The 19,136-nt window shown below is 36.3% G+C and overlaps 1 protein-coding gene across 1 annotated transcript in view; it reads right to left on the bottom strand.

Annotated features, from left to right (window-relative positions):
• Positions 1–10,587: 10,587 nt before the first annotated feature.
• The window catches only part of LOC101848077 (calcium/calmodulin-dependent protein kinase kinase 2), a gene marked incomplete in the record, with an annotated part of 19,253 nt that continues 10,704 nt past the window's right edge, over positions 10,588–19,136 (bottom strand). The window contains 7 exon segments of the mRNA XM_013088419.2: positions 10,588–12,452; positions 13,826–13,968; positions 14,900–15,028; positions 15,930–16,017; positions 17,136–17,263; positions 18,309–18,334; positions 18,721–18,820. Of these exon segments, the coding sequence (XP_012943873.1) occupies positions 12,401–12,452; positions 13,826–13,968; positions 14,900–15,028; positions 15,930–16,017; positions 17,136–17,263; positions 18,309–18,334; positions 18,721–18,820 (666 nt within the window).

Genomic DNA, 19,136 nt, shown 5'->3' with positions numbered 1-19,136 from the left:
CTCCTCTAGCGTTCTTTTTTACTGATGTTTTATGATGATAGTATGTTTGGTGGTCATCTAATTTTTTTATAGTTTTTTTTTAGGGGGAGGGGGTAAAGCATTTTACAGCGAACGCAGCTGCGTAAGGTCATATGAGTGTACGTGACACATGAAACATTTTTTAGTAGGTAAGAAATTTCTAATTTTACCCGGGTGGCAGCCGAAGCCTACTCTTATCGATTTTAAAACCACCAAGGGATCTTTAACGGGCGCAACTTGCAAATGAGACATCCAAGATTTTTCGCCCTTATCCGAGAAGGCCAGGTGTTGGATCTTACCTACCATAAGATCAGGGATGTGGCTGAAAGACAGCAGTAAGAAGGAGCCAAGGAGTAGCACGGCAGTAGGAAGGCTGCAGAAAGAGCTAGGAGCCCAGAGGAGGGGGGTGGGGATGTGGGCAGAAAGTGGAGACGAAAGCAGACGTATAACATGGTTAGAAAGCAGGAAAGGTCACTGTCAGGTTTCGAACCCGGGACCTATTGAATGAAAGGCGAACACCGTAACCTCTAGACCACGAAAGCCATCTGACCTAGTGTCTAGGATGGCCACTTTTCTCCTCGACAATGGGTGGCTGTCCATCACAATTTCGACTGTATTATGTGTACCAGTATCGACCTCAATGCAACACGAGCACACCCGCTACACAGACACACATTATACGGAAGAAAGGGGTGATGGTGAAGAGTAAAAGCAACACCATTTGTTCCAAAGTTATTCTGATAAAAATTTTATTGTCATTTTTACAAATGCACATAGATTTTTTAAGGGTATATCAAAATAGATGTAAATATCTCTGTACATCGAATGGGCTTCTTGAAAGAAAAAAAAAACAACAGTCGTGAGACATCATGAATAATACATAAGTACGTAAAAAACAGCAGCATGCTAATTTTTACTAGTAAAATTGTTCTAACTATTACTATTATATTTGATTTAAAAATGTTATTCCCCCCTCCTTAAATGCACCACCCCCCAAAACCAAAACAATTAAATTAGACTATCTTTTAAAAGTCAAATTTTACAATAAAATAAAACAAAATGAAATGAACTAAAATAAAATCAACTCAATTTCAATTATCTTTGAGGTGGGCTACTTCAGCCTTGCCTGTCAAGGTCAGTTTTGGCTGAGGGGGGGGGAATGCGTCTATAGTCCTAGGAGAAAAGGGGGGATATTCTTTAAAATAGATTTCCCATCGTGGGAATTGAACTTGTGTCTTCAGGGAGCAAGGACAAAAGCCTCACACCAAAGATGGAGGAACAGCATTATCTGCCACGCGTACAAAACACTGTCGGAACTGCACAATCCAGCGCATTAATCAAAGGTGTGGCATACAAAACAATGTCAAAAATGCACAATTCATTACATGTACTTTAATCTGACCCCCATCTGACCTTTGTCATTGGCAGAGTTAAGAAACCAAAAACTTGAAGCTCACGGTTAGAACCGAGTTGAACCTTTGAACCTGAACCTTTTAGTTTTTCTAAATAAAATAAAAACCTAACAGGAATGTTTCACACAAGCGCCATGACCTTACCCAGCTTTTCGAAATGACCTAAATAATATTCATAAAGACGACAAATTTATTTTTACAATGATTGTAAAATTGTTTGTAATTGTTTCATTAACTAAATTTTGGTCAAGGAAAAGGCAGGCTGCTTCAACCCCGGCATTCAGAGCCCACTCAGTCTGAGTAAGATACAGCATCACAGTATTCCAGCTGACAGACAGGGAGATAACTCGATTTTTAAAAAAAAACTCTCCTACTTTTGGAATCGAACTCATGTCGTCTGCATACTATGGCAAAGAGACTAATCATAACATCACAGATGTCGGTAAACACAGACGATCAACTTCAATAAACGTAAAACAGCAAGCAAAGAATTCAAAGAAAAACCCAGTGTGAGAAAGGATTAAAATAAGTCAATGTGCTATTACTTAAGGGTGATTTGACTGTAAGGGTTTAATAGGCTCTTATCAACATTACAAAGCTATGAGTACTATGAGTAAGGGCTTCCGATTTTACGTCTGAGGCAGTGGTTCCGATTTCACTCCTACAGGAAACAAGAAAGCAGTTGAAGAGCCTCAAAATCCTCCCCCTCCAATAAAAAAAAATATTTTTAAAAAATTAACTATTCCTAATTCAAGAATAGCCCGCCCATCCAGGATTTGAACCAACAGATCCTCCCCACCATAATCAAGCATGACACCATAAAAATAGCCAAGCTAACCAGTGCACCCTCAGTTGAGTGTGCACAACATGAAATTATTATCTAAGTTTTACACCCCACTGGACAATAATATATATATATATACTTGGATCATTTAGGAGGAGGCGTACTGTGCATCAGGAGGAGTGGAGACATAACAATGTGAAAGAACAAAAAATAAAAACACATGGGAAACAAGGCAAGATGGTCAGAGGATAAAAATGTGATTATAATCGTTGTCACAATACATGCATCACGTCCACTGCACTCTGAAGGCTTCACAAAACTAATACTTTTGACCGACACCGACTTCCTTTCAATATTTTAGCAAACCAGATCATTTCCTATGAGACATACCAATAACTCAGTTGATGTCAAGCGGGGCTATGGCAGTGCAAATGACCATATGAGGTACTCCACCTACTTCTGGGGCTAATCATGGAAGGTGAACTTTACTTCAGAGGACGTGCCTCTTTTTTAAGAAAAAAAACAATAACTTGTATGAGTTTACACCCCTATCGACACTATTTAGATCATTTAGGGCTGCTTCGACCCTGCCAATCATGACCAACTGAGGCTAATTAGGGATACAATTCATAACATCCTAGTAGACATTCAGAGATTTTAGAAATAAAAAACCTTCTCTGTACAGGAATCAAACTCTTGTTTTCTGCATGTGACAGTATGTGAAGCCCCTAACCACCACACCACAAACACTGGTCACCTCTTAAGTAACCTTACATTTTAATTTGATTAATTAATCAGTGAAGGTGTTTTACACCCCCATTGACACAATTAGTCTAGATCATCCTTACATTGTTAAAAGGTTCATATAGCCTACACTGTACTCAATCGTGATACCAACTGAGCTGTGGTAAGCCTCATTTATAATAAATGTACAAACCAGGAGGCATACAAATTTAAGACAAATTAAGCTTGGTGAACTGACAGAACAAAATAATTTTTAACCACCTTTTCATTTACGTGTTATTTTCAAACGAAAATCGGTCACAAACAAAGACAGAATTTCCTGTAACAACATTGTTATAAACTTTAAAACTGTCTTAAATGTTTCTCACCGGATAATGTAGTTTACCTTTTGATTAAGTAGCACAATCCATGAAAAACACTGAAGACCAAACGAGACACTGCGAGACACAACCACAAACCAATTCAGGCTAACAATTCAGTCATTTCAGTATTCCCCACAGAAAACACTGACAGTAGGTGTGATTTCAACACTAGCGGGAATGATGAAAATAGTTCTAAATCTAGCTCTAATTCTGCTGGTCTGGGTAATACAATGTACCATAGGCCTACATTATAGAAATGCTGATCATGGGCACATATTATGTAGATCTAACTATGTTTTTAAAAAAACACAAAAAAACAGCTACCCTACTTAAAGTAAAAAGTCATTAACAACCAAACTCACTACTAATAGTAATATATAAAAATCAATTTATTAAAAGTATGCTGAGCAAATTGTCAGTCTGTTTGTGTGTTTGTTTCATTGTTAGCCCCTTTCATTTGAGTGAACAAGTTTTGTTAATCTTAGTAATGGTATTTTTGTGCATTAAAAGAAAATTCATTTTATTGCTAACTGATAGTCAAATCAAGTGCAAAACCTGCCTGATGTACTGTTCATCAAGAAAAGATTTTTTTTTAAACCTACAAAGTCTTCATTATTCATTATAAAATGCAATGCTGCTGAAATAGAGCAGCATATTATAGTCGGTCAGCTGTTTAAATGTAGAGGTACAAGTCCAAAATTTCGAAATTTTAAAATATTAGTTTCTTAATCTGTGGTACCCATTACACATACTCAAGAAATATTTTGTTGAAATTCAAATTCTAAATGTCTAGTAGTAGTAGTATAAGGTTTTACGGCGCTCGCAACTGCTAAGGTCATATGAGCGCGCTCTAAATGTCTAAAAAAGCAAGAAAAATTTGTATAAGTAGGTACAATTGTTAAAAGACTGAGACAGTTTTTACTGTCTGCTGTAAAACGTTTGCTTTCTGGGCTTAGCACATGACTAGCTTGCCGACAAAAGTGTGTAACATGGGAACTCTCCTTTCAGCGCTGAAAGGTAAGAGGTAGGATTAATTTATTTTTTTTTAAATTGAAAATTTAACAATGTCAGCACAGAATACTTATAAGTATTGTAAACAAATTTTGATAGAGTGTACATTGACAAAACAGCTTCTCTTTTTTCTATCATTCCCATCAACACAATTCACGCCAGTTGATTTTAAGAATTTGCCAACTTGAAATGCCTGTCAGAACCAACCTATGTTGTGTGGAACAGGCCTATAATACACCCCAGCTGTTTGAAGGAGAGAACCAATTTTTAAAAGTTAATAAAAATAAAATAACTCCCCACTTTAGAATCAAACATAAGTTTTCTGCGAATGACAGGCACCATCTTTGTTTAAAGTAGGTGTTTTTAGTCCCCATTGACACAATTTAGATCATTTAGGAGGCATGAGAGGAGTAAAAGATTCCAGCAGAAAAACTGAGCTCATGAGATGCTCAATAAAAATTTCTCCCCTTTCAGAAATCAAACTCAGATCTCTGAGGTGCAACAGAGAAGCGTCTAACCGCGACACAACAGACGCCGGTAAATCTTGGTCTATGAAATGATGAACAATCAAAGCAAGCTGTTTGACACAGATAACGTAAGGGATAAAATCCATCCTAATCTACATCTCTAATGGAAACGAAAAAAAAATACAGTGCAAAACCCTCTTTCTGAGGTATGGATACTCAGGTTTTCAAAGTTTGTGCAGTGTAACTTATGATTATAAGGTGCAATTTGGCTAATCAGTTTGTGTTATTCAAAATCTCAATTGTGCAGTTACGTATCATATCAATTTGTGCAATCCGAATTACAAATTTGCACAATTTGATGTATCAATGTGCAGTTTAACTTATTGTAGAAAAACATCATCAAATTCATAATTAGTAGAGAAGACAGTGGACGGAAGCAGCGTGAGTCGAACAGCGGTGGGTTGGGCATCAGGCAGAGCTAGGGTGGAGAACAGTGCAACAAGTTCAATACTTTGTTAAAGCTCAAAGCGGAGAAAAACATAAATCATGCTAGAGTTCATGTCTGGGATGGCTGTCAAGTGGCTGGTCTTAAAATCTTTTTAAAAGTGTCAAAATATCCTATTCACAGACCTCAGAATTTTCCAAAAATACCAATATTCAATTAGATGTGTATTCACACTAGAAGCAAAAATACAAGAAAATAAGCAAAAAAAACCCACAAAAAAAGCACCAAAAAAACTGGTTGAAATATCAATAAAACACAAGTTTCCTATAAATGATTAAACAAAATGTGTCACAATGCAGTAGAATCAGGCGCTAATCAATTACTTGGACATATCGAGTTATTTGTATCATCTTAAAGTTTACCATTTTGTGTTGTATTCGGCAAAATCAATACATAGGCCTACCTACTTTGAATAAAAGTTGAAATATTTGCGATTAAAGGAGGAAGGGGTCACCTGGTGTCAGAGATAAAATTAGCGAGGAAAAGGCCGCTAAAGTTTGGTGACTTCCAAAGCTTGAGTGTCATTGGAAACTGTATCTGTCGTTGAGCAACATTATCAGGAAAATCCCAATAGAAATGTGTTTTTATTCGGATATATAAGAGGGGTAAAAGTAAAGACAAAAGAAAAACAATACCCGACGGCCAGAAAGAAGCAAGTTCCTTTGATTTCATTGTTTGACGAGCACGTGACTCACGCTGTCTCACAATTAGTTTGATGCTTTTCTGTCTCTTGTGAAATAAATTAAATCTTCCTGGACTTGATCACTTTCTATAATAAACACAGAACAAAAATGAGACCTATTTCAATCTTTTGCGTACAAAAATTTACCCCAGTATACCTTACTCTGAGCCCAATCAATGCCATCTGTTTTCGATGCTATTTTTCCCAATGCTATCTTGAAACAGATTGATTAACACCAAAGACACTTTTTTCTTTCGTACAAACAAAACAAACAAACAAAAATAGAATTTGAGCAGTGAACATGGGTAAAATGCCGAAAGGTCAGTTTGAGTATAAAGTAGCATATCAACACACAATGACCATCGTTTAGTACTGGGAAAAAAGCAAGACAATCAAATAAAACAACATAGAATGAGAAAAGAAGCAGAACCTAAAATTGTGATGATCTTTAAAGAGACACAAATAATCAAGTCAACCGTCTGCTTGATTATAAATCACAGACAAACATAGTAACACCATAACAGTCATTCCCTTCCATTATATTTTGCAGCGACCTCCACCCATCCAAGCATAGTTGGCCAACCCAAGGCAGAAGAGTAACAAGCAATAGCCATGCTGCTAGATTCGAAAAACAAGTTCCTTTTGATTTCTTTTATGAAACATTAAATGCTGCAGTGTTGACAAATAAAGATTTCCAAACCACTGGAAGGGATAATGGATTTAAAAGTTTAGATAAGGTCACATGAAAGTTACACATGTATATGTGAATAGCAACGGCATCAGTTTTTATTTCAAAAGTAAATTATATCAGTAAGAGCATGTTTGTTCAGATCCATGAAAGAAAGTGGGAATAAAGAGACCATAAAGTTTGTACAAATAGAAATAAACTGGTAATACAGAAATGAATAGACAGACAGGTAGGAAGATTCAGAGATAGACAGACATCAGAGACAGAGGGTTAGAAAGAAGAGCAACTAAGGTTAAAAAAAAATTAAAGTCATCAAGCTGTTTACTGCTCTAAGCTCATAAAGCAAAATTTTTTCAGGAAAGAAGAAAAATTGTTTCTTCTTTCAGAAATTGTGCTTACATTATGTGACTTTTCTGACTTTCTTCATCATTTAGAAACTGAATTTAAGCACATTATTTCTCAAGCACTTACAACCGATACCACAGATTATGAAACAGCAATGACAAATATTTTGAAGTATTGGGCTTTATACAGCTGGCTGACGATACAGTACTTCTCCAAATCTCTAAATGTATCACAACGCAGTGAAATCAGACCCTCGCCAATTTTTTGACACATTGAGTTATAAATATCATCTTAAAGCTTGTTCACTTGTCTTGCATTTGATGGAAAAAAAATGCCCATTTATCTAGATTAGAAGTTGAGGTATTTGCATTTGAAGAAGGTGGGGGCCGCGCGTTGTCAGAGGTAAAATTAGCGAGAAAATAACTACCAAAGTTTGATGACTTTCAGAGTTTGAGTGTACTTGGAAACTGGAAATTTACATTAAGTGTGCCTTTTTTTAGCAACGTTTTTCAGTAAAATCCACACATATTTGTGTTTTTAAATGGACATAAACGGTGTTGAACTAAAAATAAAAATACGTTTAAATTAAAAATTGCCAAATAGCCAGAAAAATGTCAATTGCTTTGATTTCATTATTTTAAATAGCGCCTGATTTCACTATGATACTTCACATACAGCAGCAGTACTTCTCCGAGTCTCTAAATTTGGGATAAGAAAGGTCCGGAATGGAACAAAGGGGGTTCCGAGTCTCTAAATTTGGGATAAGAAAGGTCCGGAATGGAACAAAGGGGGTTCCGAGTCTCTAAATTTGGGATAAGAAAGTTCCGGAATTGAACAAAGGGGGTTCCGAGTCTCTAAATTTGGGATAAGAAAGTTCCGGAATGGAACAAAGGGGGTTCCGAGTCTCTAAATTTGGGATAAGAAAGGTCCGGAATGGAACAAAGGGGGTTCCGAGTCTCTAAATTTGGGATAAGAAAGTTCCGGAATGGAACAAAGGGGTTCCAAACAATCTAAACCTAAAGAAATACCAACATTTTTGTTGTTGCTACTGGACAGAGGCTCGACACTAGCGTGAGTGGTGAAGCAGTTAGGCACTTCACCATTGCACACTGGAGGCACAAGTTTGGTTCTCTCGCGGGGAGAATTTGTATTGAGTATCTATAAGGTCTTTCAGCCATAATGTTGTTTCTCTATCAGCCCAGGTTAGCCCTAACAACAGGCAGGTCAAAGCCCACTGCATAAATGATCTAAACTGTGTCAATGGGGAGTAAAAGCATTTACGTTTGTTTTAAAAAATAAAAAAAGTCTACATCCCTATTGACACAGTTTAGGAGGCGGGCTGCTCCAAGTTTGCCGGTCAAAGGTCAACCTGGCCAGGCTGAGAGGGATTCCAAAAGACAAGACGGAGATACTTGACAAAAGAACTGAAAATTTCTCGTATGAGAATCAAACTCACTTCTTCCAAGTGCAAGGGAGAAAAGCCTGACAATTTCACAAATATAATTCTGGGTAGCCCCTTTGAATTTACATGAAGTAAGGACAATTCATTTTCTATTTTTCAAAGCAATAAAGCAAACTCAAGTAGCTAAAAAAAAAAAATTAACAATTCTTTACATCAGAGTGAATCAAATGAAGCAAAGACAGACATAAATTATATGAATCTCAGGATAGCACAAATAATTAACTCAAAAAATGAATAAGAAAATGAACGCACAAATTGCAGATGAGGAATCCACACATGATCTTTTTACATTTATGCATAGGAGGAGTCAACGTACTCAAAGGGAATAGATGGTTTTTTTGCATAAGGGGAGGGAATCACACGAGAGAAGGTGCCTTGTGGTGTAAAAATACATTGATGGCTTCATGTGCACAAACAGACATGTCTTTCGGAACAGCTCAGGTTAAAGGCTATCTAAGTCAGAACACTAGAATCTTTTCATCTTTGTTTTACTGTTACCTACAAAATCATTGTGTCATGACGCGGTGGAATCAGGTGCTCGTCAATTTTCGTGTCATGTGGAGTTATTGGTATCATCTGAAAGCCTATTCATTTTCCTTGTTTTCTATGCAAAAAGATACAACCTTTGTATCTTGAAAAGAAGTCGCGATATTTGCGATTGAAGGAGGTGGGGGTAGCCTGGTTTCAGTGATAAAATTGGTGAGAAAATGGCAGCCAAAGTTTGGTAAGTTCAATAATATTTGAGAGTCCTTGAAAACTAAAAACTGACATATTTTTTACCACTGATCAATGTCTTTCAGTAAAATTCACATGAAATGTGCTTATATATGGACATAAAAGGTATTGGACCAAAACCCAAAATTTTGGTTAAAATTGCCAAACTGCAGGAAAAATGCCATTTTCTTGGATTTAATTATTTTGACGAGCACTTGATTTTACCACGATGCCTCACAACTGTTAATATTATATATGCCTCTCCTAACATAATCTAACCCATAGACAGGACACAGGCTGATTCCACTTTGCCAACATACAGAACCCCAGGCTGTGAGTGTGGAGTGCAACATCCCAACAAAAAAATGGATAATATACCTGGTTAAATATATCTTCTCAGTGTGGGAAACAGAATTCGTACCTATCCCATGCATGGTTAAGATCCTATTCATTACAGCGTAAATTACTGGTTCTCTAATATTCAAACATTGTGGGGTCTCTACGCTTATCAGTTAAAAACATCCGTGAAAAAAAAAATGTGAAGGAAAACATTTTAAAAAAAATCTAAGATTGGGTAGTTAATTTGAAACTTTTAAAAGACTAGTTTTCAATATACAATTTAAATTGAAATAGACAAAGCTGTTTGTATGCACATAAAAATCCATCAAGAAATGGACGTTTGCGTGTGATTTTTCTCTCTTATGTCACTAGTGACACGTTTTCTTCTAACTGTACAAATGACCATGATATGGATTGGTGCAAAAACAACACTGTGCAACACAACACAGAAGGCCACATTAGATCTCGCAGATGGCTGGACTCTGAAGAAAAAATCCATCCTTATCCGAGGGTATCAGCCCCATGTCTTAGACTTTTTACAAGTGCGCATATATCATCAATAATAGGAACAGTAGCAATAACAATGATAATAATAACAATGATAATAACATTAATAATAACAATGATAACAATAATAATGATAATAATAATAATAATTATAATAATAATAATAAGGATAATAATTACTATTATCATTAAGTAATAGCCTATAAAAACCATAATAAGAGTTATGTTCGTAATCCAATAATATTTTTAAAAATAAAACAGGTAGGCCTAATTCTAAATGTATTATTATGATTATCATCACTAGTAACCATCATAATAATTATTAAACTATAACAAAGGGGATAAAAACAGTAATAAAGAAAATAATGATGCAATACTTGTAGTGTGGGATCATTTTAAGTCCAGGATCACCAAATACTTAAGGCTTTAGAGTATCCTGCAAAAGAAACAAATGCTGTCAAAGTATTTCTCATAATTCCCCCTCATAGGTGGTAAATGTTAACAGTATTTTTGCGAACTAAAACATGTTTCTCCCAAAATTGTCTAATTTTTATCTTTTTTTTTAAAATCCAGAAAGCCGAACAGACCTTCTTTTACTTTCAGGTGTTGGTTCATCTAAAGAATCAAACAAATCCAGCATCAGAATGATGAAAGTGTGTTTATTTGTCAAAGCTCTGGTTTTTTTCAACCTTTTGCAATAATGTGCAAAAGCTAAATGTGAGGCATTGTGGTGAAATCAGGCACTCATCAAAATAATTAAAGTTTAAAAATTGGCATTTTTGGGGGCCGATGGGCAATTTTTTTCAAATTTTCTGTCTTTGGCCCAATAATCTATAAAGTCCATTTAAAAACACATTTTTGCTTGGATTTTACAGGAAAATCATTGCTTAAAGGCACAAAAAATGTAAATTTTCAGTTTCCAAGGAATCTCAGGATGTGGAAGTTATCAAACTTTGGCGGCCATTTTCTTGCAAATTCTTCAATCATAATTATTTCTACTTTTTTTCAAGAAAAATGGATATCTTTTCACCAAAAGGAAGTCAGATGAACAGGTTTTAAAATGATACCAATAATGATACCACAAATTAACAAGCGCCTGATTCCACCACATTGCGACACAAATACTAATAAATGGAATCTCTATTTATACTTGCAGAATCGCAGTTGCAGAGAAAAATACATCTCTCAGAATAAAAGAAAACAAATTTAAAAGAATGTTCTTATATCAGATCTTTTCCCCATAATACTCTACTTTGCCCAGATTTCTTTATAGGATGTAAATAGTAATTAATTCCATAACCCCTTCATGACACTGGGCTTGTTCGTGCTTCACTGTGCACAGTTTTGGATCCCCAAGGACAAAGAGTAGCTCTAGACTTAGTGGTCAGTTGTGTCTACAATTAGACCCAGTTTTTAAATACTTTTAACTGTCTTTAAAACGGAAAAATGTATTCTTTGTATGGAAAAAAAAATTCTATCTGCTATTAGTTTTACTAAATGCATCTATTAGAAACAGTACTCAGAATACAGCCTATGAAGAGTGGCATTCGTCATCATGGTCCTCACATACTTCACAAGGCATGACGAATGCCGCACGTCACAGCAGCATCTTGGCTCCTTCCCTGGGTAAGAAAAAATGATGAATGGCGTACGTCATATAGGCCATGAAGGGGTAAGTAACTTTCCATTTCACAAAGTAGAGCTTAATAGAGGTCAGCTGTAAACTGGCTGGAGATCTGATATGATATCCTGGAGGCCACAGAAGAACAGAGTTCCGGTGTCACTAAAATCTTAAGGGAGATAAACTCCCATCGTTTTAAGGTCTTGCAGCATACTAGAACTCTGCCAGATTAATAGTTTGGGCTTGGGTCAAAAGTTGTAGTATATCCATGAATGAAAGCCTTCTGATCCTTTCCAACAAGAAATAGAAAACATTGCCAGTCAGTGCCATGGGCACTGTTGTGGAATCTGTCAGCCTCAGTGAGTTATTTCCTGGAGAATTTTCTCAGTGTTTGTGATCAGATATAATGGGCAGTTCTGACGTCATAAAGTGCTGGGTACTGGTAGTGGAAAATAAACAGTTCTCAGTTTCACTCAAATACCCCACAGAAGGCATACTGAATGAATCAGTGGGTGGATTCCATTCACATGTGGTGCTTCATATATCAGTCACATTCTCGTACAATCCTTCCATAAGGCCTCCCTGATATGAGCTTTTAATCACCAATCATTATGGAATAAAACAGCGACCATGAAGATTTGTGTCACACAGCAACAGCATTGTCATGTCATGGCTCTTGATAACGGTACCAGTTTGTGAGCTCAGCGATTACTTATGAAGCTAGCTGACCACCACATCATCAACTGTCTTCCATCAGTGGAACGTCGATGTTGGCATCGGAGGAAACTTTCCTGCAAAGAACAGATCATCAGACTCAGTTAAACAGTGAATGAGAAGTTCTTCGTCACATCTACCTGACAATATTATGAAGTCATGTATTACAATTCCTCAACATTACTAAGCATTAGATAATAAATGTTTTAGTTAATGATAAATAGAAAATAAATGAATCAAATTCTACTTTTTAGATCAGCATGAGAAAAATTTTGTTTGCAATTGCATAACATATTATACATAGGCCTAAAAATAGAGTAGCCTACATAAATACATAGATAAATACATACTGAAACAGATTTACAACAAACACACCAATATTGGTCACCACTGTGCAGCATCCTATTTTTTTAACTAGGGTTGATATGTCTTGCTCAAGGACACACCGCAGTAACCACCCATCAAAACGCTGTCTCATTGATGCATGCTTGACATTTATTTTGAGCCTGATTTCATTAACTGCTTGCTAATTACATCTCAGTTAACACAATTTAGGTTATAAAGGGGATGGGCTACTTATACCCTGCCAGCCAGAGCCAATTCCAGCCGAATGGAATACATCAGTTAGGTAGACAGGAGGAAACATTCAATATGACAACTTCCCCATTCAGTATAATAAGCTAAATAACAACTTGTGTGTGCAATAACAAAGAGCTTGACCATTCAATAAAGAGATTGGTTCAAAATGGAGGTGAAGGTCATTATATCACCAAAGACAAAGTCAAACAAAAGTTGTTTCTAAGAGTGAAGGATCCTTTCATCCCAGCGTAGTAGTAGCCTCTGCTTTTTAGGTCTTTAGTTTAGTTTTAGTAAGAGTTTTACGGCACTTGCAACACAATAAGGTCATATAAGTGCCGAAGATTAGAGGTGTTACAAGAGAGTAACAAACACAAAAAAGAAGCAGGGGAGATAAGGACGATAGACGTTTGATAGGAAAGAAGAAGCAAACCACACCAGAGCACCCGCCAACCACCCACCTTTTTAGGTCTGTCTAGCCACAAAACCTAAAGTTATTTAATTAGATCAGCATTTATTTACTATTGGTGGTACTTCATTGTCAAAAACCTCATGAAATGTCATTGAGTTCGTGGTAGATGGAGGTTGAGATCGGGGTAGATGGAGGAGGTCTGTTATAGTTACTACCATGAAGAACTCAAATTTGCATTATTTCCCTCTACTGCAAAGTGTGAAACCATTACACACAAAAGGCACTGATGAATTTTTAGTTTTTCTTAGCTGGGGTAAAAACAGGCGTGACATCACAATAACACTAGGCAACAATTACAGCTGGGAATACAGACAGACAAAAAGATGAGAAAGTAAAATATTTGTAGGTGATGGAAGATGGGGCTCAAAAACGTGAGGTAACAAACAAAAAACGAGACCTCACCTCCTCATGATGTGACTGAAAGACTCCGGCGCTGAGTTGGAGCGCCCAGTTTTCTGGAATTCTTCTTTGACACTGGCACTTAGTTTGGCAGCAATGAACGGGTTACGGAATGATTTCTGCTTGAGGATTTTCTTTACCATAATCTGAAACAGAGCAAAAAATTGTAAAAGATTTTTTCCTAGTACAAAAAAGACAAGCATTTCGTTTTAAATTACTAAAAAACCTTTAACATACCCTTATTGTTGAAATAAAATATCACATAGAGTAGTTTAAATCTAAAATAGTTAAATATATTTCAAAAATCATAATTTTATTCTTCATTTCCAAACTTGAACTAACATGAAGAAAGGAAAAATCAAATTAAGTAGCTAGCTAGATTATTCAGAACTTTGAAAACATGCTATCTATTAAAGATGAAATACCACACCTAGTGGATTGAATTTAAAGCTAAAAGTCACATGAAAACACAATAAACTCCCCAATTGTAAATCTAGTCCACGTTCTCCAAACTTTAACTAAAGAAGTAAAAACATATCAGCTCATTAAGAAAATAAAAAACAACTGCTCAATGTAAGACTCCATCATATGTCATTTCTAAAAATGGTGTAAGGCGGAGTCTTACACTTAGCTATGAAAACGTTTGTTAAAACTAAAATTGTTGCAACTTTAATGATGGGTAGGCCTACCAAGTACTCTGTTCCCTACAAACAGGGATAACAACCATAGTCCTGGCTGGTCACTCAGCAATCGTATAGCTGGTAGCTAAGATGTTAAGATATTAATTAATACACCCACTGCTTACTATTATACTCCTTTAAAAAGTGATGTATGAGAGAGTCTTACACTGAGCAGTCTATATCATTTGTCAGTCATCTACCAGCATTTCTTTGGGAACTTGCTTGACCATGTCCAGCAGTAGGGAAGTCAGTTTAGAAGATACTAAGATATTAATATAATATAATTTTCAGGCTACCTACAAGTGTTTCTATCTTGGGAATTCACTTTACATTCAGCAGTAGGATAGTCAGTAGCAAATATACTAAGATATTAATATATAACTTGTCAGTAACCTACCAGAGTTTCTATCTTGGGAACATGCTTGACCACATTCTCCACATCCTCCTCCGTAATGGTCACCAGCTCACAGTTGGCCTCCTCACTGGGCAGGGGGAACTGACTGCTGCAAGTGACCCAAGGGTCATCCTGAGGAGGTTAAATGTTGGAGGTAACACCATGTGCTTTTGGGACGAGTGTGCATGTGTTCACTTTTTCTTGATTTTAATTCTTTTTTCTTTTTCCCCTTTTTAGATGGATGACACTCACCTGTGCATGGGAATATAAGGACTGATATTTGTCTGAGTTTGTGGTTCTTCAATCATTTGTTGCTGTAGTAGTGAAAATCTTTGCACGGTACCCTACCTCTTGTGAATCACACCTTAGAATATTCATCTTATAGTAATGAACTTATTGCAAACAGTACTGGATGCTGCCATGGTGTGCTTGGCATAATGATAATGTTGGTTGGAACAGAGGTACCATCTGATAGGTCTTAAAAAGGCTATACTAAGAGGTAAATTAAGCTCTTAATGGATTAGGCAGCAGCTGTATGTATATCTTATTAAAATGAATATACGATCAATGCTATATAAGATGGCCACCCACAGTCGAGGAAAAAAGTGGTATCTTACCCAATGTCATTATAATGCCAAACCATACTTTGTGTAGGCCTACTAGTGTCTGTGGTGTAAAGGTTATGATCTTGCTGTAGTGCACAGAAAGTATCGAATTCTATTCCCTCAAGTGAAAATCACTTTATCTAGTATCTTTGTCCATTGATAAAAATATATGTATTCCACTCAGCCCAGGTTGCTCCAGAGAGGCAAACTGAAAAGGATCGACCTTCTAAATGGTTGATAATATAGATATTAGTGTACTTAGAGAGGCAAAGAACATTTACCATCAATTAACAATATTTTGCAAACAGAAGTCTGAAAGTTTCATGGCAACTGCAGGCTGCTCTTCAGAACAAGAGCCTATATGTGTATTTTAATCAGAGTTAATTTTAAGCGATACAATAAATGTCCAATTTTATTTTTATTATTACCTTCAGCTGGGAAAGAGTTATTCTGGTGCTTGGATTTTTGTCCAACATCCGAAGAATAATATCTTTTAGTTCCTTGCTTACCTCCGGGCTGAAAACATGGAAAAGAGTAGATATTATTTACACTAAAACATTGAAGAAAAGAGATTTCACAAATGTCCCAACGAACTACTATAGCAATATAGTCAGCTTCAGGTACACAACATAAGCCTGTAAAGATAAATCAGAAAAAGTATAATGAGAAATCCCAATCTTCTATTTATCGATATGAAGAACAGAATCCCTTAATGAGACATTCATGAACTTTTGTAGGGAAACAGTAATTATTCAACACCCACTTTGCTCTATCCATCCATATGTGGGGCATCGTGGTGAAATCAGATGCTCATCAAAATATCAAAAACGAAGAAACAGGCATTTTTTTCCTCCAATTTGGCAATTTTTATCGAAATTTTGATTTTTGGCTCAACACGTTTTGTGCCCATATAATAATATATTTCCATGAGTACCCCGGTCCCTTCAGTTGCAAATATCTTAACCTCTATTCAAGATCGATGGGTATTTTTTTCATTGAAAACAAGGCAAATTAACAGGCCTAAGCTTTTATATGATACCAATAACTCCACATGCCCAAAAATTGATGAGCACCTGATTCCACTGCGTCGTGACACATATTTAGTTAGCGTCATTCCACCACTGCCTACCACTAATTCATTTTTTAAAATTTTGAGAACTTAAAGAAAAAAAAGATCGTCTGATCAAAACTATATGACTTGGCAAGTTGTGACTTTTTAGTTAATAACTAGGAAGGAAATTTAAACAACACAAAAATAAAGAATATTGTAAGATGCCCCTTCTTCACTTTACATGAATAACAACATTTTCTGGAAACCCTGAGAAACTGATTTTTGAGATTGTGGAATGGTGCTGGTGACGTCATATCAGAGGATCCATAAACTAACAGGGTTGAAACCGGTTTCAAACCAATACCAAACATGACCAAATGATACCAAAATTACTCATTAAGTTAAAAAAAAGAAGTAAGGGCACATATGTTCAATTCCTGTTAGAGGAACATAATCTTTCTTTTTTTTGTCTCCAATGGAAAAAGTAATCAAACTGACTTAAGTGGATTGCTTGTGACTCCAAAGTTATACTGAGTTGAAAGGGATGTAAAAATATTCTAAAATTATGATAAAAGATACAGACCTGTCTGGGAACCGAACCTCATCCTTGAGAATCTTTTTATGCAGGCCCAAGACATACTCCTCTTCAAAAGGCACTTTCCCATAGGCAAAGCAGTACAGAGTCACTCCCATTGCCCAGATGTCCAGAGCCTGAAAAACATGACGTGGTTAAGGTCACACACAGGGATGGAGACAGGGATGGAGGAGGGGGGAAGGGGAGGGGGAGGGGGAAACGACAGCGAAATATAATATGTTTAGAGGAAAGGCCATGATTTTTATCCAGACCGACCGATAACATAATGATCCGTCTAAATCCAGAAGGAGATTGTTTGAAAGTAAACAGAATAGAAAAATGCTTTAAAAATCTTTTCAGAGGCGTTGGTCACTGAATAAAGCTATATCTAAATCAAATAGGTCATATTGCGACAGAAATGACTAATGATGCCAAAGTATTAAAACTGATCAAAGCTACCTAGAAATGCGGTAGTGTTAAAATTAATTTCAAAGTGCCATGTTGTATGTTTTGAGAGTAAATACATGACAATAAAAGCCAAACTTCATTCAAGAAGTCAAAGAATAATGAGTTCTCTTCATTAATTTTATTTAAATGAAAAAAAACAACATTTTTTCCCAAAAAGACAAGAAGTCTTAAAATAAAACTTATGCCCTTGTGGTTTCAGCTCAAAGTACTCAAGAAGATCATGACAACAGCAGTTGCGTCTAGTGATGCTTTTGGAATACCTGAAAGTTCTCGCTTCTAAAACAATAAATGCAAGGTATCTATAACCTCCTTATAAAAGTCAGTGGCACAGGTTAAGGTTCACACTGATATATCTCTTTCTCGATTTGGTTAAAGTTTTACTGTGATTGCAACTGCATAAGATTATTTAATTTTCAGTTTGGTAACAGTTGTTTGGCGCTCGCAACTGCATAAGATTATAAAAACATGCGGGTCACAAGTTGGTTATTGTCAGATCAGTTCATACTATGGCTTGGTTTATATCTCTGCACGTTTGTCCTTTTACTTCGTATCTACAGGTTACACACACAACTAATGACTCTATAGTTATAATCTTAATTGCGTATTTACATTTTTTTGCTTCCAAACAGCAATTTGAGATTTTGTTGGCCAGTAAAACTTGAGGGCAGAAAGAAGGGAATTAGAAAAATCTGATGAAAGAACTAAGAAACTTACTTTGCCCTGGAAGTTTTGATGGTCATCTGGAAAAGAGAAACAAATGTACAATTATTTTACGGGGTCGTGTCTTTTAAACATTACATAACTTTCTAAAAATGATGAAAGGCACATCAACTAAAAGTTAACACAACAGTTTTGATAATTAAAGAGAAATCAACTGAGCCAATTTTTCTACTTATTTCATGTTTTAGTAAATGTTTTACGACACATGCAACACAATTAGGTCATATACGCGCCAAGATTAGAGGTGTTACGTTACAAGAGAATAACAAACACAAAAAACACGGACGAGAAATTAAGGACAAAAGAAGTCTGATCGGAAACAAGGAGCAAACTACACCAGAGCACCCACCAACCACCTGCCACAGACTTCTGATACTAACAAACAGACAGTACTACATGTACTCACCTCTCAGCGTTTCAGGCGCCATAAAAGCAGGGGTGCCTGCAGTGTTGGTGAGGAAGGCATCACCACCACTGAACTCATTGCTCACTCCAAAGTCTGCGATCTACACAGGGGAAAGAGACACGATACTACATTAGACAGGGAGAAAAGACTTGATACTTACTTAGAAGGAAGGATATGATACTTGCACAAGGGAAAAGACATGATACTTACACAAGGGAAGAGACATGATACCGTACTTGGGTGAATGGTCTACAGTTGAGACTGAAACAGCTCCTAAGCGTACTATTCACTTGGTCCCTTTATAAGTGACTAGTTGAATAATGGTTAGGTTGGTTGAACTTTCGCAGCAGACATGTCAGCAAAATTCTCTCTCTCTCTCTCTCTCTCTCTCTCTCTCTCTCTCTCTCTCTCTCTCT

Source organism: Aplysia californica, unplaced genomic scaffold, assembly GCF_000002075.1.
Source record: "Aplysia californica isolate F4 #8 unplaced genomic scaffold, AplCal3.0 scaffold00740, whole genome shotgun sequence".
In the NCBI taxonomy this organism is placed as follows: Eukaryota; Metazoa; Mollusca; class Gastropoda; order Aplysiida; family Aplysiidae; genus Aplysia; species Aplysia californica.
This window is presented reverse-complemented; position numbering and strand designations above follow the sequence as displayed.